The sequence below is a fragment of the Trichosurus vulpecula genome, chromosome 2, assembly GCF_011100635.1.
Source record: "Trichosurus vulpecula isolate mTriVul1 chromosome 2, mTriVul1.pri, whole genome shotgun sequence".
Lineage (NCBI taxonomy): Eukaryota > Metazoa > Chordata > Mammalia > Diprotodontia > Phalangeridae > Trichosurus > Trichosurus vulpecula.
In genome coordinates this window covers 323,606,225-323,629,396 of record NC_050574.1, presented here as the reverse complement: position 1 = coordinate 323,629,396, position 23,172 = coordinate 323,606,225, and the positions used below count along the sequence as shown (strand labels likewise).

The following is a 23,172-nucleotide window of genomic DNA, read 5'->3' as shown; positions in this document are numbered from 1 at the left end:
GGTTTGGAACAGTGACCATAGATAGTGAATTCATTGGTTATTGATCATGATGCGATGAATACAATGCAAATACTTCTTTAAGATGGACAGCATTTAAACAGCAAGAGAAGTCACTGAATGACATTCACTTTCATTATGTAAATCCACTGCTGGGATACCAATCTTCTAGAATTTTTTTTTTATGTTACTGTTCTCATCTTTTTGTATTTTTCTCAAGGTTCTACTTGCTAAAATCTTCATAAAGTCACACAACTCTTTCCTAGGTTTCTTAAGTCCTCATTTATCATTTCTTATGATATTTCTTAGAGTATCTATTATATTCATAAACACAATTTTCAGCCATTCCCCAATTAATGAACATCCATTTGGTTTCTTGTTTTTTGCTAAAGAGGGCCATTACAAAAAAATGTTTGTATGTGAGGTCTTTCTTTCTAGATATATGCACAGTAGTAGAACTGCATAATCAAAGTGAATGTAGTTAGTAGTCACTTCCTAATATACCATGCCCACGAAGAACAGTAAAAGAAAACCAAATTATAAGGCAACCTGATAATATATTCAGCATTTTATACCCAATGTCTCTCATTTTTCTGCTGAGAGGGATTTATATTTCATTATGTGTTCTCTAGTAATGAGAGTAGTCTTTACAGTTGATCACAGAGATTATGTCTATAAAAATACCTATCAAAATAATTAAAGACACACACAAATATATATGCGTATATATATATATATATATATATATATATGTATACACGTACATATAAACATAAAACTGTTCTGAGGTTTTCAAACTTTTTTGAAGATTACCACATACAACTTGAAGTTATTAAAGTTGGTCATAATATAAGAAAATAATCTAAAAATGAAAAGTCACTGAATAGAGGAAAAATAGGTCAACAGATCAAGTCATCAGTACAATCCTTTATATATGAACAATCATATAGAATGGAATGGAATTTAACTCAAATCATAAGACTGGCACCAAATGCAAAGACCTGAGTTCTATAATGACTAAGATATTGTAATGCATTGCCTTTACAAAGGAAATAAACGGTAGGTACAAACTGTAGAGATCCATTTCAGTAGGGTTAATAAAACAAAGTTATTCTCTAGGTAACAGGAAACGTTAAGCGATGAGAGGAAAGACTGTTACATAATTTCTTCCTCAGTGGGGGTAAGGGAGAGGCTGGAGGAAGAAAAGGCAGATTTTCATTGAAAGGAACGAATAAAATTTAATTAAAATTTTTTTATTTTGAAGGTTAATTGACAGAAATAGCCTAAAAGATTAAAGAAATGTCAATAGATGACCACATTTTGGCTTTGGAAAACAAATGTGGAAAAACTTGATAAATTAATAGAATTTACTACCAACAGATATTCATAATCTTAAAAAAAAAAGAAAACTAGGTGAAATATTTATCTTGGATTTGCTTTAGATCATGGTGATTAACAATCAAAGTTAAAGAAGCAAAGAAGACTATCAAGAGGTATGAAAACCATGATGAAAACAACTGCCATATAAAACTTCCATTACATTAAGTGAAGATTTTGTATACCCCTGGGCAAAGTGAGATGTTAGAATAAAATGTTTATAGACAAAATATAAACTAGGCTATGTTACTGTCATATCTTTGATGATTCCACATCAAAGACCTTACATCACAAATTCAAAGGACAATATTAAAAATTCTGTTAATGGCACTGTAAAACTACTTTTGAGACAAATAAGTTAAAGGACATTTATTTATTATATGAATATTTTAAAAAGGAAAACTACCACTAAAGTAGAAAAAAGGCTAGTATAAACAAAATATTACTATATAAATCTAGCTTAAAAAAATTTCAATGATTGTTCAAGTCCTTGAAATAACCACATCATTAACTAGAAAGAAAAAAGTAAAAACAGTAAGTTGTATTTTTCTTTTGAAATTAATCTGCTTAAAAGTTATTGGTAAGAAAGAGACTGTATGAACTGTCTTCATTAGCTATGAACTAATGGACTGGTAAGGCCGTGAGAATATATTTTACTGGTATGAAATAATGTTATTTTTAGAGTAGTTTATCTTTTTTCTTTTAGGACTTCAATGCCTAACTTGTACTGCATATTTATTACTGCACTACTATCTGTTAATCCGTGGATTTTAATTTTATTTTGTGGGCAAATATCCTTAAGGAAATTCATTAAACACACTTTGATAGGGTAAAGCAAGATATATTTCATGAATAAACAACTGTCTAGAGAAATTCTTACTTACTTTAGAAGGAGAGCCATCGGTAATTTTCACCAACTGCCAGAGAATTGAGTAATGGGAACACTGAAGTGCCTGAACTACTATCTGCAACAGAAAGGAAAAAAAATTAAGTTTAACTGATTAAAAGAAAATACAGCAATGATAATTTTAACTTACACAGTACCAGAATTGTATTATGTTCCTTTATTATCTAGTTGGAGATAACAAAAATTCTGAATAATATGTTGTAACTGAATTAGTGACAGATAATCTTAAAGGATATTTGGCTAAAAACATGAAATCAGATTTTTCTAAAGCCTAATCAGAGGTATGAGCCCAAGTAACACCATACACCAAGGGACCAATGTTGTTATTTGGAAGAAATGTCTACACAATGTATGAACATGAATGAGTCTGAATAAAAGAAAAGGATCTGGGGGAAAAGTCAATAATTAGGTGTGACACAAGAGGAACTGGATCAATTTTTGGTTGGTTTTACTTTACTAATTAACTACAAGAGGCAAATTTTAAACAGAAAGTATTACTTTCTTTAGTCGGTGTTGCTCTCACTGTAAAATTTAAACTTTTCTTCTTGATCTTTATCCTAGTCATTCTGTTGTATTATATATTTAAATCCTCATTTTCTAATAAGAATTTGTAAATCATACTTTTTTCTTTATTCCAAGTTTCCTCTAGTCCTCTCTCCATAGACTCTGTGTGTGTGTGTGTGTGTGTGTGTGTCTGTAAGTAGCATCAAAGTCCAAGAATTAAAGCTCATGCACTTTACTCAATGGACTGTCTGTTCCTCCTGGTTTCACTAAGAGCCTATTTATATTTATTCAGACCCAACTATAATAAATGTGGTTATTTACTTTCCCAGTCCACAGCACAGTTGAAGCAACCAAAGGGAAAAAGGGACCTGACAAAAGTAGGCACTGTTAATAAAGACATGGTACTTGGCAGTTTAAGAGGAGGAAAGATAAAGAACTATAAAAAGAAGACATAAGAACTCAAAAAACAGGTGAGTCTAGGTCCATGCAGTAAAGGATCAAACAGACTTATGTCATCAAGTCAAGGTTTAAACATGTTCATTATATATGTAATCCATAGTTTAGAAATTGCTTATGTTCCAAAAGTCTATTTTTAAGTCAGTTATTTGGAACTTGGAATGGCATATTCCATATGTATGTTATAAATTATTGCTTCACAGGGCACAAAACCCTTTATTAACTTAAAGTATAGTATTAATATTTCAACTACATTGAATCACAATTTATAGTGCTGCTTCCGAGAGAAATTTATTCCAACTTCCAACTAGGGATGCCAGGCATATTTCCCTCCTTTCAGAGGTAGCACGTCCCTCAAGAGAATGATCAAGGCAAGGTAAATACTTCTGAGTACCAGTAACTACATTTTCATAAGATAAGGCACATCTTCAAAATAGGCCACAAGAGAATTCTCCAGAACAATAACGATCTCATGGTGTTCTGAATTGAGAAACACGTAAGAGTTCTTGACCTGGATTTCCAAACTGCTTTTTTTTTCTTATAGAGAAGTATTTATTGATGAGGTCAATATGTAGGAAGAAGGGTGATGTAGGGATAATTTATGGACTACCAAGAGAGAAGCTTCTTGTAGGAAGGGAACATGCTGCCAAGGTCTTCAGCGCAATCCATAATGCATAATGCAGCTTTTCACAACAGCAATGCAGAAAAGACATCTGCTGAAAAATGCTTGTCCATCAGAGTCACAATGGAGGTCATATTCTAAGGTGTAGAAGGTTTGTTCCTCAGGCATTTAACACACCGTAGCTTTAAGATATTTATTAGAAGCAGAGAGTAAACATTCATTGTGTCATCTGACAGTACCGCAGAGGTTGTGTTGATAGTCCTTCTGACAGGATATAACCTTGCCATCGGGGAGAACCTGGGGCAGCTGACTTCAGTCCCTTTTACTTGATTATCTACTAATGGATTAGATAAAGTGATTTTGGGACCCAGAGAAGGCAGAGTTCCTCAATTCTTCCTTTTGTCCACACCTTGATTTCGCAACAACACAAAGAGTACAGGTAGGGCCAGGAAGGCTAGAGTTGTTATCTCATGGCGATGGTGGCCAATGATGTATCTTCATGGCAAAGGATGTCTAAGTTGTTAGTCTGAGTATTAATAAATAAAAAACTGACTATGTCTAATTAAAGAATGTAGGCTAGTAAAAAGATATTAAAGTGACTTACAAAACATGGTTTAAAAAGATGTAATTAAAAAATAAAAGTTTCTGTATGTGGAATTCCAAATTTCTTGATAGTATTAGATAAAATCTTACTAGACTTTTACTTTTTTTGGACAGATTTCAAGTATGAATTTCGTTTGGTTTTTCATATATTTCACTTTCAACAATGTTAACTATCTAAAAGATTAAAATTCCCTTGTGTGATAAACCTTCCTTCTCTGTGACTTTTGTAAACCAGATATGATGTAAATACTATAAACAAAAGTAATGATAATCTAGTTAAAGGCTTAAGGCAAATTAAATCTCAATTTTTATTGTCACACTAATTCCAAAAATCTGTGATTTTCTCAGGGTGGGTACTACTTCTACTAATGCAGATTCCCTTTCCTTTATGAAACAGTAAGGCAAATAATAAAATGTAGATGGTGATTGTCAAAATGCCTATGTAGTTCTGTATTGCAAAGCATATGAGACTTTCCACATAGAAGGTAGTAGTAAACCATTTATTCAGATACCAGAGAACCATATCCCATAAACAAATGCTCAGCTCCCACAGCCAGTCAGTCCACTTCATCGTAACAGGAAGAAACCCAAAACATTCAATACAGAATATCACAACTTGGAGCTTCAACATCCCAAAACCTCTCTGACCCCCTGCTGGGGTCTCCTGAAAACAAACTCACAGTACAGCTAAGTCAGCCTGTTTGGTTCTAACAATCACAAGGGCAGCCATTAGCAGTCCTCAGCAGCCATAACATCTATCTTTCTCTTTCTCTCTCTCTCTCCCTCTCAGCAACTTCTGTGACATAACTTCCTTTTCCTGTTGGGAAGCTCCTCCCACCATGTTACTTAGGCTTCCAGTACCGTAAGCAGGTCACATGGACCATTAATGGGTGGGATAATCTTCAAATCAAAATTTTTACTACTACTCTATCACTTTTATTGCCCCCAAGCACTCTTGATGGGAAGAATGATAGTTAAAAACTGCTGTGGCCAAAAAAATTCATCACCTAGTGTGCCAACTTCTGGTGATGAACCTACTTTTTAAAAAAAATAACTAGGATTGTCCTTCTATGACATATGATATGTCCTTATGCTCAAAGTCTTTCTCCCTTGTTGTATGGACTTACTTGAGGCTGCAATCCAGTCAGACTTCAAGAACCTAAGGTCACCTCCTTGACATGAGGTTTCATTAGAAGAGTAATAGTTAAATAGTGATTATATCGTTAGATTAGCAAAAATATCAAGAGGAGAGAAATATTAGGTGATTATGATTCTTATTCATTTGTAAAACTTTTTGCCTAAGAGAAAAACTGGTTAGAGCTTAAAGGATGGTGAAAAGGGAGGAAGTTAAAGATTTATATATACGTGATGGCTAATCTTTGGCAAATCATTAACATCTTAAGATGGAGTAGAGGGCACAGCTTCTGTTTTCCTGGACTGAAGTCACAGAATGACCCCTTTCTGAATGAGGACTTGATTAGGAATTGGTAACCATGTTACTTTGGGAAATTAATTTAACTTCTCTGAGCCCAAGTTTACTCAAGTCTAAAGATCCTTTGAGCTGTGAAATTCCAATACTTGTCAACTTAAAAATTCAACAAGCAAATACATTGTGAGGGGGAGCGAAAGGGGGAAAGCATAATTTTCTTCAGAGGTCCTGGCAATATTTTTTATTAGACACTACATTTATCTTTGTCTTGATCCTCTTCTCTATTACTCATTTTTTTTCAGCTTTGAATTTTTATTAAAACAATCAGTTAAAATATAACAATCCCCCAGAATGGAAAACAGAGTTGTGGGTATTTCACCTGGAAGGGGAGGGGGCTGTACAAAACGTCCGTATTGGGGGCGTGACCCGCCAAGAGTCAGGCTGGAGAAAGAGGCCCATTACTGTTTTTTTTTTTAACTATCCTTTTGACCTTCTAACAGTCCCAATCAGGACTAATACTCTCTAACACATACTGGTTGTTACTTAATTTTGCCATAATCTTATATGGACAATAGTGAGTTAACATGGTTAAGCATAATACATACATAAACCAAGATGAAACCCTGATTAGGATAACCACTAGTACTTTGTGGGTAGAATCAGTCATCAATACATTATAAAAGAAATAATGACTAAGCAATCCTCAAACTGGACTTGGCAGTGCTTGCTCACAGTTTATATATGTACTATGTTGTACTTTTCTTGCTAATAAAAAGGGAAATTGATCAAAATGATATTTATCAACTGGTCATTTTCATATCTCATAGGAATGAAATCTTTCCTGGAAAACTTTTTTTTTCAAGGCTATTATGAGAAAAAGTAATTGTAAAATCCAAGCAATGAAATGTTGCCTGCTACTATGAAAGAATGAAATGAATATTCTAAGGGATAGTTAATATAACTAGCAAAAGTTCTATGTAGGATTCAAAATTTAGCAAATATTTTGAACTATGTACAAAGGTACAGGAATGTACAAAGAACTACAATTACCTTTGAGGGCTTGTGTTCTACTAGAAGAAATATAACGAACATATTTCAAACTTGGCAATCAGAGGTCATAGCGTAGTAGCACTAAACTATTATATTTCCTTCTTACAGCTTAGAAAGAAATAAACCACAAAACAGGCATACCTCATTTTATTACACTTCACAGAAATTGCAGGTTTAAAAAAACTGAAGGTTTGTGGTAACCCTGTGGTGCCATTTTCCCAATTGTCTGTATTCACATCATGTCTCTGTGTCACATCTTGGTAATTCTTGCAATATTTGAAACTTTTTCATTATTATTATATCTGTTATAGTGATCTGTGATCAGTAATCTTTGATGTTACTATTATAATTCTTTTTGTGTGTGATGAGCTAGACCCATATAAGAAGACAAATTTACCTGATTTATGTGTGCTCTGACTGCTGCACTGACTAGCTTTAGTTTTTCTTCCTCTCCTTGGGCCTCCCTATTCCCTGAGACACAATACTGAAATTAGGCCAATTAGAAACCCTACAATAACCTCTGAGTATTCAAGTGAAAGAATAAATTTATGCTGTAAACTTCATTGTTGTATTATTTTAGGAAATTGCTATAGCCACCTAAAACTTCAACAACCACCACCCTGATCTGTCAGCAGCCATCAATATAGAGGCAAAACCCTCCAAAGGCTCTTGATTAAGACTCACTGAAGGCTTAGATGATGGTTAGCATTTTTAGCAATAAAGTATTTTTAAATTAAGGTATGGATTTATTTTTAGATATAATACTACTACATACTTAAAACGACTACAGTATAGTGTAAACATAACTTTTATATGCTCTGGGAAACAAAAGATGGTTAAATTGCTTTACTGTGATATTTGCTTTAATGTGGAGGTCTGGAACTGAACCCTGCAATATCTCTGAAGTATACTAGTTTAGAAAAGCATTTAGTTTAGATACTAAATCTAGCACTAAAATATTTGTTTGCTGCTTGGGTAAAATCTTTTTAACCAAGGCCATAAGTGTCGTAAAGTAGAAAGAATAATGGATCACTTATGCCCTTAACTTGTTCACCTCTATACACTGGCTTATGGTACTGTTTCCCGTCTCTGGTATGCCCACAGCTCTGGTGGACTCCTACTTACCCTTTAAAATACAATTACAATACTACGTCCTCCATTATTCTTTTTTTGATCTTTCCGTATAAATGACTTCTTTCCTAGCAGACTTCACACAGCACTTTGCTTGTAACTCCTGTGCATTTCTTAAATATCTAGGTATTATTTTGATTATTATTTATATGCATCACTCCCCCACCAGAAGAGAGGCTCTATAAAACCAAGGGCCTTGGCTTAGCTGAGTTTCCTATCTGCCTTGGATCAAGCATAATGCTCTGCACAGAACAGGTGCTTAATAAGTGCATAGTGAATTGACCAAAAATCGAGGTATTTATTATACTTATTAAGCAGTATGCTACAATGTTAACACTTCATTGTTCTATAATTTTTTCACTTCTGTTGTTTTTATCGCCTAACTCCACTGCAAGCCTCACGAAACTTGAAAGGACAGATTATATTTTATATATTTTTTCATGCTTTGTATTTCATTGATCTCATATTAGCTGCCTAAAGAGCACCTATGTTTTTCTTTGTCTTTAATTAAAAATATTTCCTAATATTAATAAACATGTCTGAATGAACAGTAACACACTCAGGGAGTATTATCTTTATTCAGAATTTTTTAGTGCTAAAAAAAGACAGTTGCTCCAAATTAGTATACTTTAGACAGTAAAAAATAGACCTAAAATAGAATGTAATACATGACATCAGGGATATGCTGCAATAAAGACTTTAAAGAAATTTTAAGTCTTTTATTTTAGTAAAAAAAAAATAAAAAGCATTGGTGCATGTGGTGATTCTAGTAAAATAAATAAATGCATCAGGAACTTCTTAGTTCTGATATTAAGTCCCAAGTGATAAAACTGTTAGTGGTATCAGAAATTGTAAGACAGACCATAAATTTAATCTGCTAACTGAACTGATGTGAGCATAATCAAAGATAAGGCCAGAATTCTTGAATAACTGCACAGTGCTGTTCTAGTACAACCACAGGTATGACAGACATTTAAAAAAAGATATGATAGGCATAGCAAAATTTCTCAGTGATCTGTGGTTAAATTCAGAACTGAGCATCCCTTAATTTTTCAATACCTTAGACCCAAGACTTTATCGTAAATAAAAAAACCAGAAATTTCACAGGATGAGATATTCCAGGTTGGTGGGGGTTGTTTCAAAGCAATATTTAATTTGCATGGTACTAGCATATATGATGAAATAGTGATTTCTCAAATTACTTGATTTCATTGAAGAGGGAAGATACTGTTCCAAGTATGTTTGTAATATTCATGTGACAATAATCTCCACAAAGACTTACATAGTCAAAGAAAAGAAATCAATACTTGGATTTAGAAATGTTAAAAACAAATGCTTTAATAGGAATTTCAAATTATGACCTATATTAGTCAAGCATTCAGAAAGTCCTCAGTAATTTTTTGGGTCTCCTTTAGCAAGTCATTGACTTGTTTTTCATGGTTTTCTGGCATCACTCTCATTTCTCTTCCCAATTTTTCCTCTACTTCTCTAACTTGCTTTTCCAAATCCTTTTTGAGCTCTTCCATGGCCTAAGTCGAGTTCATATTTTTCCTGGAGGCTTTTGATGTAGGCTCTTTGACTTTGTTGACTTCTTCTTGCTGTATGTTTTGGTCTTCTTTGTCACCAAAGAAAGACTCCAAAGTCTGAGTCTGAGTCTGAATCTGAGTGCATTTTCACTGCCTGGCCATGTTCCCAGCCAACTTCTTGACCCTTGAGTTTTTTGTCAGGGTATAACTGCTTATAGAGTAAAGAGGACTTTGTCCCAAGCTTGAGGGGATGCGCTTTTGTTTTCAGAGCTATTTCTACACAGCAAGCTCTGCCACACCAGTGCTCTTCCTTCCCCAAGAACCATCAACCTGGACCGCAACTCAGATCTGAGCAGGCTCTGCACTCCTGCTCTGATCCGCCACTTAATTCCTCCCACCAGGTGGGCCTGTGGCCAGAAGCATCTGCAGCTGTAGCTCTGTAAGCAGGCTCAGAGTTGCATCACCTCTGCTGCCTCTGGGGCGGTGGCCAAACTGTGTACTCCTTTCATTCTGTCCCCCGCAGTTTTTCCCACTAATCTTCTCTGTTGTCTTTGATGTTTGTGGGTTGAGAAGTCTGGTAACTGCCACAGATCTCTGATTCAGGGCGCTAGGGCCTGTTCTGCCCGGCTCCCAGTATGGTTGGTATGGGCCCCGGCTCACGCTGGGCTCTGCTCTGCTCCCAGCTCCGTGTGATAGACCTTACCCAGTGACCATCCAGGCTGCCCTGGGCTGGAGCCCTGCTTCCCTCTGGTATTTCATGGGTTCTGCAGTTCTAGAATTTGTTCAGAGACATTTTTTATGGGTATTTGGAGGGTCATGGGGGAGAGCCCTAGGCAAGTCCCTGCTTTCCACCTGCCATCTTGGCTCCGTACCACCCCCGCCCCCAACCCAGAGAGTCCTAAAGTAGATTTCCATTGATCTTGAAACCAAACTGTAAAATCTGCATTATTGTCCTATCACTCAAGGCCTTGTTTTCAAAAACCTTTTTCAACTGCAAAGAAATTTTGTAAAGATAGCCATCTTACTTTCAAAGAACTATTGACAACATATGTCTCAATAACAGACTTTTTTCCCCTTTTCAATACAATACCATTGGTGTACCTCATTTACTCATTAAAGGGTTTTTACCTCAAGTAAAACTTTGTTCAGATGTTGAGATCAACTGGGAAGATGATTCCTATAGTAAAGAACTAAAACTGCTGCAGTGTTTTAAATTTAATAAAAAATACGTGGAGAATCTTGGTACCAGGCAAAGGAATTCAGCTTTAATGCAATTTGGAGGAAATTGTGTCTGCGATTTGTCGCTGGTTTTTATGGCTATGAAAATCTTTCTAAAAGGTTACCACAACATACAAAATTTTACCCAAAGAACATGAAGTAGCACCTTTAGATGTTAATTAACTACCACAATCTTCTGACCAGTAACTCAAAGTTGATCATCTTTTGGAAGTGTAAGAAAAGAAAATGAATAAGGGAACTAGATTCTAAATCATCTCTTAAAAATCATTTGTTAAAACCTTTAGATGCCTAGACTCAACAATGAATATCTTTTAAAGGAATAAAATGTAGAACTCTAATATCAGTGAAATGTTTCTGAATGTCATTGCTTTCCACAAGAAAAAAAAAACTATAGATAAGGATCAGCCTGATTTTCTGTAGACAGCTTTAAAAAAATGAATTACTAAAAATCAACAACAGTAAGTCTCCATAAATTCTAAGTAGGGAAATAACATTGGTTAAATGTTTAATGTTTGTTATAGTTATTTAATAAAGAGTATGTGTGTATTGGGGTGAATGGAGAGGGTGGGATGCAGCACGGTACAATAAAGGTAGCATCTGAATCAGGAAGACCTGGGAGTTCAAGTCTCACTTTTCTTACATATTGACTCGTCTGACTGGGCAAATCACTTAGCCTCTCAATGCTCTAAGCAATTCTATTAAAGATTATAATTTGAAAAAAAAGTGTCAACCTATACTGGTAGTTTCCTCATTCAGGAATTCCCTATATTAATGTAATCACAGATTAAGTTGGTACATACCCACCCACACATATCTATAAGGTGGAGGGGGGAGGTGTTTAGATATTTGATTTTCTTAATGTTATGAAATCCTGGTGTGCAGAGTTATGAAAACCTAGGGAATAGAGAGTACCCAAGAACAGAAGTTAAGTGCTGCAGAGAGGACAAGAAAAATGAACACTTAGAAGATGCCATTGGATTTGGAAATTAAGAAATCACTGGTAACTTTGAAGAAACTAGTTTCAGTTGAGTGAAGAGGTTACACTGATGAGGAATTAGGCAATTCATTTTAGATCTTTGGGTCTCAGTTTCCTTATCTGTAAAATAAGAAGATTCGACTAGATGGTCCAGTAGAAGGACCTTAACAGGTGACTTCCAGCTTTAGATCTATGATCCCATGATATCTACTGTTATGCAGAAAAGTACAAATATAGTTTAAAGGCACAAAACATATAACTTGCTTCTGACACTATGGCATAGCATATACCAGAAACGTGGGACAGCTAGGTGGCTCAGTGGCCAGACCCAAGTTCAAATTAGCCCTCAGACAGCAGCTGTGTGACCCTGAGCAAGTCACTTAATGCTGCTTGACTCAGTTACCTCATATGTAAAATAAGATGGAGAAAGGAACCATTCCAGTATCTTTGCAGAGGCAGACATGACTGAACAACATACCAGAAATGAAACAAATTAGGACTAAACACCACCATTAAAGAATAAACTCCATCTTACAGTGTGGAGGGGCAAGGGGGAAAATAGATGGTTAAAATTGTGCTAGTGAACAGTAAGGTAATAAGCTGCAAACTGGTTTCCAAGAAAACGGAATGCTTATTAAGCTAGACTATCAGAAACGACAAAGTCAATATAACATTTACAAGAAGCTAAGCTGAGGCCAAGTGGTTTGTGCTCCTCATGAATGACTTGAGAACTGTATTTCCTATATCTATCTTATTGCTAAGGGGGAACCTTTAAGCCTTTGTTGGGTAACACTGAGTACCCTAACTTACCACAAAACAAATACCTTTGCGCATGGATTTCTGACGTTAAAATACGTTAACATATTAAGTATAACATAAAAAAGTAACTTTTACCTACACACCACACAGTAATAGTCCAAGTAACCACCAACAGGGTAACTCCACTAGTCCCAGCTTTGTTAGAAACATGCTTTTTCGTATTATTCTTACAGCAAAAAATAATTTTCTATTAAATTTAGATTGTAACAATGCTTTTAATACTATATGTTGAAAAGGGTAAATTTAGATAAACCCATGAGAGTGCCTATATGATAGGTGAATTTTTGGAATTCTGAAACTACATATATGAAAATGAGAATTATAAGTCTAATATTGACAAAATGAACAAACGATCATTTTGTGGTGACTAACTCATGCTGTGGACAACTATTCCCCTGCACTAATCCCCTTAGACAACCTACTAGACAATTAAAACTACATGAAATGACAGCATAATTGCTACAAGTAGACATAAAGTAGTGTAATGGCCACTGACTTCAAAGAATTTAAAATTAATTAGAAAGACAAAGCATAGATATCTGAAAAGTTAAGAGCTAAACAGTTGTACAAGACAAATCCATTAGAGATTCTACAAGGCAAAATATGTTGATTAAAAGGAGCAGTTTTATAAAAATAACATGATGCTAGAAACCACTTTTCATATTGTACAGGGACTACAGAGGGAACACAGATTCATCAAAAAACTTTTTGTAGTAACTTGGCAAGTTCAAAGATTGGGAGATAGAAGAACAGCATTAACCATACCATTTCTTTTATCCTACCTCCTCAACATATCTATATTGCTTTGTTTTGGTGGACAGTTAGGGTGTTTAGGCAGATTTTATCTTGTTTTAATTATATAAATAATGAGGGAAAGAAAAAGAGGAATAAAGAGTTGTGAAAGTCACTCATACATGATAGTATACAAAAGATGTGTCATGGGGGTCAAGTTCCTTTTTTAACTATAATGAAAACATAAGGATAGAACTCAGTTATTTTTCATTATGGAAAGTGGTTATTACACAGACTAGAGAACACAGTACAATGATGATGATGATGATATAAAAACTTATTACAGCTTACAAACTGCTTTTACATACATTATGTTATGAATTGTAATAGTTAATCAATGTAATTAAGTATAATTATAAAAACAAAGCACTGTAGTAGGCCTTTTAAAAATATTTACTGGACCAAAATGTCTCAATGGGCCGATAAAAGGGGAAATATTGTCTCCTTGCTTGTGATAGTATTTACTGTAAGAGGCTTATAACTGTAGGAAATGCATTTTAGAACTCTCTACCATGATACTAATACTTACATATTTCTAGCTCTTAGGTACTCTACTACTACTACTACTGCTACTACTACTGCTACTACTACTACTACTACTACCTACCTACCTACCTACCAGAATAATGCTTCAGAAAACCTCTTCACTTGAAACTAACTTAGAATCAACATTAATATACTTATGGTCAAAAAACTCATATTGGTATTACCCATAAATATAACACTTCTTTAATTTAAAATTCTGAGGTTTTCCCGTATGACCAAAATCTCCTAGTTTTTCATCTGTCCCTTTCTGAACCTGTTTTTAGACCTCTAATCCTTTACCCCCTCCCTCAATACATTTTGGGGCTTTCACCGCTGCTTTACTACCCTCCTTCAACCTTGATCTGATAGCTGCTCTTGCTCCTTTCTCCTACTGCTGCTCCTGTCCTACAGCTCTAGATTATTCCCACCACACACTTTCTCTGCTTCTATTCACAAGCGCAAAACACAAATGGAGCAAGTTTCACAACTGTGCTGACAGGGTAGATTACAAATTAAAGTTATTCAAATGCTGTTGGGGCTCACAGCAGCTAGAAGTCCTTTCATTCTTTCTTGACTCCTATCTCAACTTTTCTACAGCTTCTCCAACCCATTTTCCCCCTTCCCAAGCCTCTTATATACCATGCCTCTTACTTTACTGATGAAACTGAAACTACCGTTCTTTATTCTCAACATTCTCTCTCACTGTCTCCACTATTACTACCATCTCTGACAGAAAGGTGGCTTGCCAAGACCAATACCTCTCTGTGGGCACTTAAACTTATCCCTTACATATTCAGCAGAAGACTATATTCTTTTTTTTAAATTAGAAACTGAAGTCATTTTTTAATTTAGTAAATAAAGAGACCATGTCATAACACAACTGGATAATAATAACACATCTGAATAATAGCACATCCAGACAACGTTTAAAGATTTACAAAGTGCTTTCCTCACAACTAGCCCATCAGATAGTAAGTGCAAGCATTACTATCCTCATCACAAATGGGAGATTTAAGATGAAGCATCTAAAGCTCTGAAAATTGATGTATTTTGCCCACGTCCATGAAGTTAGTAACTGCCAGCCTAGAGAATCAAACCCAGGCCCACTATACCATGCTGCTGCCATTTGTTCTGCCATTTTCTTTTTCTTTTTAAGTTGTAAGTTATTTTAAACTTAAATACAAAATAAGAAAAAAAAAACACTGCCATGTACCCAGCCAAACATAAGAGAGGATTCAATATAAAGCAATAAATAAATGTCCACTTCAAGAAAAAACTATATAATGAATACTATACATTATTTTCAAAGTTTTCCATCTTTTCTTTGCTTCCTTGCATGTTTTCTTTTGTTCCCTGTTGCATACTTTTTACTTTATTCCCCCTCACCTCTTGAAGGCTACACAATTAAGCATATACATACACACATACACACAAAGATATCCATAAACATACACATATACAATAAAATGCATATATGTATGTAAGACTGTATTATGCTTATTTCTACTTATCATCAAGACTGTATTCTGGATCATCCCATGCCTCCCCTCCACAAATTTTTAACTTCTTTGTATTAACTATTCCTGACTATCAAACTCTTCATATAAATTGGTTTGTACTGCTATGAAACATATCCAATTATCCCATATTCTTAAGAAAAACCTTGACTAGACTACACAATCCTCATGGGCTACCCTCCAAAATATCTCTCCTCACTTTTTTCCTTGTAATCAGGCTTTTGACTTAATCCCTGAATTGAAATTGCTCTTTCCAAAGTTACCAATTCAATGGTCTATTATTATTCATCATCCTTCTTCTTAAATCCTTGGCACTTAGCACAATGCCTTGCACATAGTAGGGGCTTAACAGATACTAGTGAACAGTGTATGCTATGTTTGCCATTGTTGATAACCCTCTTTTCCTGGATACTCTTTCCTCTCTGGCTTTTAGTGACATCACTCTTTCAAGGTTCACCAATCTTTAAAAAAAAAAAGTTACTTTCTCTTCCAATTTATCTCTCTCCCTACCCCACCCACCAAGAGGGAAAGAAAACAAAACCTATTACAAACTGTAGAGTCATATAAAATAAATTCTTGAATTAACTATGCAAAAGAAAAAGAAACAGGAATTTATGCTTCAATTGGCACCCTGAGTCCATCAGTTCTCTACAGGGAAGTGGACAGCATGTTCCATCATGAGTCTTTTGGAGTTGTGGTTGGTCACTGTGTTGATTGGAGTTACTAAGTTTTTCAAAGTTGGTTATCTTTACAATATTGCTATTAACTGTATAAATTATTCTCTTACTTCCGCTTACTTCATTTTGCATAGGTTCATATAAGTCTTCCCAAGTTTTTTTTAATGTAATGAAACCACCCTTTTCATCATTTCCTACAGCACAATACTATTCCATCACATCCACATACCATAACCTGGTATTGTTTCAATTGATATGTATCCACATGATCAGGTTCAAATTCTTTGCCACCACAAAAAGAACTGGAAATAATATTTTTGTATATACAGGTCCTTTCCCTGTTTCTTTGGTCTCTAGGTTTTAAATTTTTTTGGAATAATTTCAAACAGTTTTCCACAAAGGTTAGACTAGTTCACAGTTCCACCAATACTTCATAAGCATGTACCTGTTTTCTCACAGCCCCTCCAGCACTATTTCCCTTTTGATCATCTTCACCAATTTCATGGGCTGCTTGAATAGTATCAGTTACTTTAATTCACATTTCTCTAATCATTAGTGATTTAGAAAATTTTTTCACATAGGATTTTCTCCTCCAAAACCTGCCTATTCTATATCCATTGACTATGAATTTGGAGTGGCTATTGTGTGTGTGTGTGTGTGTGTGTGTAAATTTCACTTAAGTTTCTTACATATCTTAGAAATGAGATCTTTATTAGAGAAACTTGCTGCAAAGATTTTTCGCCTTAGTTTCTTGCTTTTTCTAATTTCAGCAACACTTTTTTTTGTAAACACTTTTGAATTTCGTAAAATCAAAATTATTTATCTCTTTTGAGCTGTTCTACTTATTTGGTAATGAACTCTTCCCATATCCATAGATTCAACATGCAATTTATTTCATGCACAACTAATTTGATTATATCACCCTTCATATCTACTTTATGTACCCTGTGGAAGCTTTTCTTGGTATATGGTGTGAAATGCTGGTCTATATCTACTTTCTGCCACACTAACTTTCCAATTTTCCCAACAGTCTCTTTCAAATAAATGTTCTTGTTCCAATGTTACTCTACTAATTTACTTCTGAATATTGGTTACCTAATCTGTTTCACAGGACAATCTCTTTATTTCTTATCTAGTACCAAATCTGTCTGATTATTATGGTTTGGTAGTACAGTTTGAGATGTAGCACTACCAGGCCTCCTCCTCTTCATTTCTTTCCCCACTGATTCTCTTGATATTCTTTATCTTTTTTTTTTTTGTTGTTTCTCCAGATGAATCATGTTATTGTTTTTTTGACATCTACAGTTTAATTTGTATGGCACTGAACGTAAATCAACTTAGGTAGTTTTATGATTTTTAATATATTGGTTCGACCTACCCATAAGCAATTAATATTTCATCATCTGTTTACATCTCTTTTTATTTGTTTGAATACTTTTTTGTAATACTTCTTGTGTGTGTGTCTTGGTAGTTATATTCTCAAATATTTTGTACCATCCATAATAACTTAAATGAAATTTCTCTTTCTGCTGGATTTTGTTGGCAACATAGAGAAATAAGAATTTGTCTCGGCTTAAGTCTTAAAACTCTGCTTTGTTAAGTTCTTGAAAAATTTTCTGTTTGCTCTACTCTTAATATTATTGGAAGGGCTTCTAGCTTATTCCCATTACTTATGTTTGTTCTTGATTTTAATTAGATATTACTTTAAGAAAAGCTCTATTTATCCCTATGCTTAAAAGGACATATTTTGTCAAAAGACTTTTCTGCAGCTATTGAAATGATCATGTGATTTCTGTTGTTTTTGTTACTGATATAGTCAGCTATGCTTATACTTTTTCTAATACTGAATTAGCCTGGCATTCCTACTATAAATCTTGACTAGTCACAGCGTGTGATCTTAGTGATATATTGTCATAGTGTCCTTGTTAAAAATTTACTTATAGCTTTCTCGTTCAGCCGGCCAAGATGCCAAAAGGGAAGAAGGCTAAGGGAAGAAGGTGGCTCCGGCCCCTGCTGTAGTAAAGAAGCAGGAGGCCAAGAAAGTGGTCAATCCTTTGTTTGAGAAGCGGCCCAAGAACTTTGGCATTGGTCAGGACATCCAGCCCAAAAGGGACCTTATTCATTTTGTCAAATGGCCTTGGTACATCAGACTGCAGCGTCAAAGGTCTATCCTTTATAAGCGTTTGAAAGTTCCACCGGCAATTAACCAGTTCACCCAGGTTTTGGATCGTCAGACAGCTACTCAGCTGCTGAAACTGGCTCATAAGTATAGACCTGAGACAAAGCAAGATAAGAAGCAAAGGCTTCTGGCTCGGGCTGAACAAAAGGCTGCAGGCAAAGGAGATGTCCCCACTAAGAGACCACCTGTCCTGAGAGCAGGTGTTAACACTGTTACTACCCTGGTAGAAAACAAGAAAGCACAGTTGGTAGTGATTGCACATGACGTGGACCCCATTGAGCTAGTGGTCTTCCTACCTGCCTTGTGCCGAAAAATGGGGGTTCCTTATTGTATTATCAAAGGTAAAGCCAGACTGGGTTGCTTAGTTCACAGAAAGACCTGCACAAGCATTGCCTTCACACAGGTTAATCCTGAAGATAAGGGAGCCCTGGCTAAGCTGGTAGAAGCCATCAAAACCAATTACAATGACAGATATGATGAGATTCGTCGTCACTGGGGTGGCAATGTTCTGGGTCCAAAATCGGTGGCTCGTATTGCCAAGCTGGAAAAGGCAAAAGCTAAGGAACTTGCAACCAAATTGGGTTAAATGTATATTTGATTTTTCCCTAAATAAAAATAAAAATTTAAACAAAAAAAAATTTACTTATAATTTTTGTCTACATTTTCATTAGGGAAATTTGGTCTATAGTTTTCTTTCTCTATTTTGACTATCTCTGTTTTAGGTATCAAAACCATATTTGTGCCTCAAAATGAATTTTGTTAAGATCCTTTTTTTATAAGATAGGTATAGTAAGTATTCTGTTGACTGTTCAGTTAATCTAGGAAATTGTACTTTAAAAAATATTCACCTGTTTCATTTAAATTGTTGCTTTTATTGGCATATCATTAGATGAAATAGACCTTAATAACTGCTTTTATTTCTTCTTAATTGGTTGCAATTTCATCTTTTTTATTTTTAATACTGGTATTTTGGTTTTTGGCCTTCTTATTTTAAATCAAATTAGCTAATGGCTTATATGATTTGCGGATTAAAAAAACCCCTCAGAGTTTTACATAACACTTCAATTTTTAAAAACTTTCACTTTTGCTATCTCTCCTTTGATTTTCAGGATTTGCCTTTGTTGTTTTTGTAATTTTGTTAGTTTTCTAGTTTAGCTGAATGCCCAATTTGTTAATATACTGTTTTTCTCTATTACTGAGGTAAGATTTAGAGATATACGTTTTCTGCTATGTTTGGCTTCGGCTGCAATCCACAAATTTTATTATGTTGCATCATTGAATTTTAATGACTAAGTCATTTAGTTTTCAATTAATTTTTAATTTAGGCTTCAAAGGCCATTTATTTAATGTAATTTTAATTGCATTGTAGTTGGAAAAAGATACTTTTACTATTTCTGCATGTTTGTGACGTTTTCATGCCCTAATAAATGGTAAATTTTTACCATGTGCAGTTAAGAAATAGGTATATTCCCTTCTATTCTCAGTCAATATTCTCCAAAGGCCTTACATAGCTAACTTTTCTAAAACTCTGTTCAGGTCCATATTTCTCTCGTTTATTTAGGTTTGATTTATCTAGATCAGAAATGGATACACTGAGGTCCCCAATGATAGAAATTATTTCTTTCTGTAACTTATTTAGCTCTTGTTTTAAAACTTAGATGTCATGCCATTTGGTGCATAGATGTTCAGGAGCACTATTAATCCATTATTTATAGCACCTTTTACTAAAACATAGTTTCCCAGTTTGTCTCTTTTATTGAGGTCTATTTTTGCTTTTTCTAAGATCATGATTTTTAGCCCTCTTTCTTACTTCATGTAAAGCATAATAGATTCTGCTTTAGCCCCTTATTTTAATTGTGTATTTCTTGTGTTTTTAAAAATTATTTATTTAATATTTTTAGTTTTCAGCATTGGTTTTCTCAAGAGTTTGAATTACAAATTTTCTCCCCATTTCTACCCCCTCCCCCACTCCAAGATGGCATATATTCTGATTGCCCCGCTCCCCAGTCAGCCCTCCCTTCTGTCACCCCACTCCCTCCCATCCCCTTTTCCCTTACTTTCTTGTAGGGAAAGATAGATTTCTATGCCCCATTGCCTGTATATCTTATTTCCCAGTTGCATGCAAAAACAACTTTTTTTTTGAATATCTGCTTTTAAAACTTTAGTTCCAAATTCTCTCCCCTCTTCCCTCCCCAAGAAGGCAAGTAATTCAACACAGGCCACATGTTACGCAAAACCCTTCCACGATAGTCATGTTGTGAAAAACTAACTATATTTTGCTCCTTCCTATCCTATCCCCCTTTATTCAATTTTCCACCTTGACCCTGTGCTTTTTCAAAAGTGCTTGCTTTTGATTACCTCCTCCCCCTATCTGCCCACCCTTCTATCATTCCCCCTTTTTTATCTCCCTCCTTCTTTCCTATCGGGTAAGATGCCCAATTGAGTGTGTATGTTATTCCCTCCTCAGGTCAAATATGATGAGAAAAAAATTCATTCATTCCCCCTCACCTGCCTTCTCTTCCCTCCCAACAGAACTGCTTTTTCTTGCCACTTTTATGCGAGATAATTTACCCCATTCTATCTCTCCCTTTCTCCCTGTCAATATATTCCTCTCTTATCCCTTAAATTTTTTTTAAGATATCATCCCTTCATATTCAACTCACCCCGTGCCTTCTGTCTCTCTATATATGTATATACCCTTCAGCTACCCTAATACTGAGGTCTCATGAATTATACACATCATCTTTCCATGTAGGAATGTAAACAAAACAGTTCAATTTTAGTAAATCCCTTATGATTTCTCTTTCTTGTTTACCTTTTCATGCTTCTCTTGATTCTTGTGTTTGAAAATCAAATTTTCTATTCAGCTCTCATCTTTTCACTGAGAAAGCTTGAAAGTCCTCTATTTTATTGAAAATCCATATTTTGCCTTGGAGCATGATACTCAGTTTTGCTGGGTAGGTGATTCTTGGTTTTAGTCCTAGCTCCATTGACCTCTGGAATATCCTATTCCAAGCCCTTCGATCCCTTAAGGTTGAAGCTGCTAGATCTTGGGTTATCCTGATTCTGTTTCCACAATACTCAAATTCTTTCTGGCTACTTGCAGTATTTTCTCTTTGATCTGGGAGCTTTGGAATTTGGCAACAATATTCCTAGGAGTTTTCTTTTTGGGATCATTTTAAGGAGGTGATCTGTGGATTTTTTCAATTTTTATTTTACCCTCTGGCTCTACAACATCAGGGCAGTCCTCCTTGATAATTTCTTGAAAGATGATCTCTAGGCTCTTTTTTTGATCATGGCTTTCTGGTGGTCCAATAATTTCAAAATTATCTCTCCTGGATCTATTCTCCAGGTCATTGGTTTTTCCAATAAGATATTTCACACTGTCTTCCATTTTTTCATTCCTTTGGTTCTGTTTTATAGTATCTTGATTTCTCATAATCACTAGTTTCCACTTGCTCCAATCTAATTTTTAAGGCGGTGTTTTCTTCAGTGGTCTTTTGGACCTCCTTTTCCATTTGGCTAATTCTGCCTTTCAAGGCATTCTTCTCCTCATTGGCTTTTTGGAGCTCTTTTGACATTTGAGTTAGTCTATTTTTTAAGGTGTTATTTTCTTCAGTATTTTTTTTGCCTCCTTTAGCAAGTCATTGACTTGTTTTTCATGGTTTTCTCGCATCACTCTCATTTCTCTTTCCAGTTTTTCCTCTACTTCTCTAACTTGCTTTTCCAAATACTTTTTGAGCTCTTCCATGGCCTGAGACCAGTTCGTGTTTTTCTTGGAGGCTTTTGATGTGACTGCTTGTAGAGTAGAGAATACTTTGTCAGGGGGCATTGCCAAGACGGTGGCTGGAAAGCAGGGACTAGCGTGAGCTCCCCACCGAGTCCCTCTAAAAACCTATAAAAAATGGCTCTGAACCAATTCTAGAACTGCAGAACCCACAAAATAGCAGAGGGAAGCAGGGCTCCAGCCCAGGACAGCCTGGATGGTCTCTGGGTGAGGTCTATCCCGCACAGAGCTGGGAGCGGAGGGGAGAGGAGCGGAGCAGAGCCCAGCGTGCGCTGTGCGGACCAACCAGACCAGGAGCTGGGCGGAGCGTGCCCTAGCACCCTGAATCAGTGAGCTGCAGCAGTTACCAGACTTCTCAACCCACAAACACCAAAGACAACAGAGAAGGTTAGTGGGAAAAGCTGCAGGAGTAGAAGGAGTTCGAGGTTCAGCCACCACCCCGGGGGCAGCGGAAGTGGGGCAGCTACAGAACTACAGCTGCAGTTACTTCTGGCCCCAGGCCCACCTGGTGGGAGGAATTAAGTGGCGGATCAGAGCAGGAGTGAAGAGCCTGCTGAAGATCTAAGTCCAGTCCGGGTTGGGGATTTTTGGGGAAGGAGGAGTGCTGGTGTGGCAGAGCTGGCGCATCCCCCCAGGCGTGGAACATAGTTCTCTTAACTCCACAAGCAGTCATACCCTGTTGAAAAACTCAAGAGTCAAGTTAGTTGGCTGGAAATATGGCCAGGCAGCGAAAACGCACCCAGATTCAGTCTCAGACTTTGGAATCTTTCTTTGGTGACAAAGAAGACCAAAACATACAACCAGAAGAAGTCAACAAAGTCAAAAAGCCTACACCAAAAGCCTCCAAGAAAAACATGAACTGGTCTCAGGCTATGGAAGAGCTCAAAAAGGATTTGGAAAAGCAAGTTAGAGAAGTAGAGGAAAAACTGGGAAGACAAATGAGAAAGATGTGAGAAAACCATGAAAAACAAGTCAATGACTTGCTAAAGAAGACCCAAAAAAATTCTGAAAAATATACTGGAGAGTACTTTGTCCCAAGCTTGAGGGGTTACGCTGTTG

The 23,172-nt window shown here is 35.7% G+C and overlaps 1 protein-coding gene and 1 pseudogene across 1 annotated transcript in view; one reads left to right on the top strand and one right to left on the bottom strand.

The window, feature by feature from the left end:
• Positions 1-23,172, bottom strand: part of STAG1 (stromal antigen 1) — a 376,851-nt gene that overhangs the window by 46,957 nt on the left and 306,722 nt on the right. The window contains exon 22 of the mRNA XM_036742693.1: positions 2,259-2,339. Within this exon, the coding sequence (XP_036598588.1) occupies positions 2,259-2,339 (81 nt within the window). The remainder of the gene's footprint in view (positions 1-2,258; positions 2,340-23,172) is intronic.
• Positions 18,098-18,928, top strand: LOC118835509 (annotated as a pseudogene).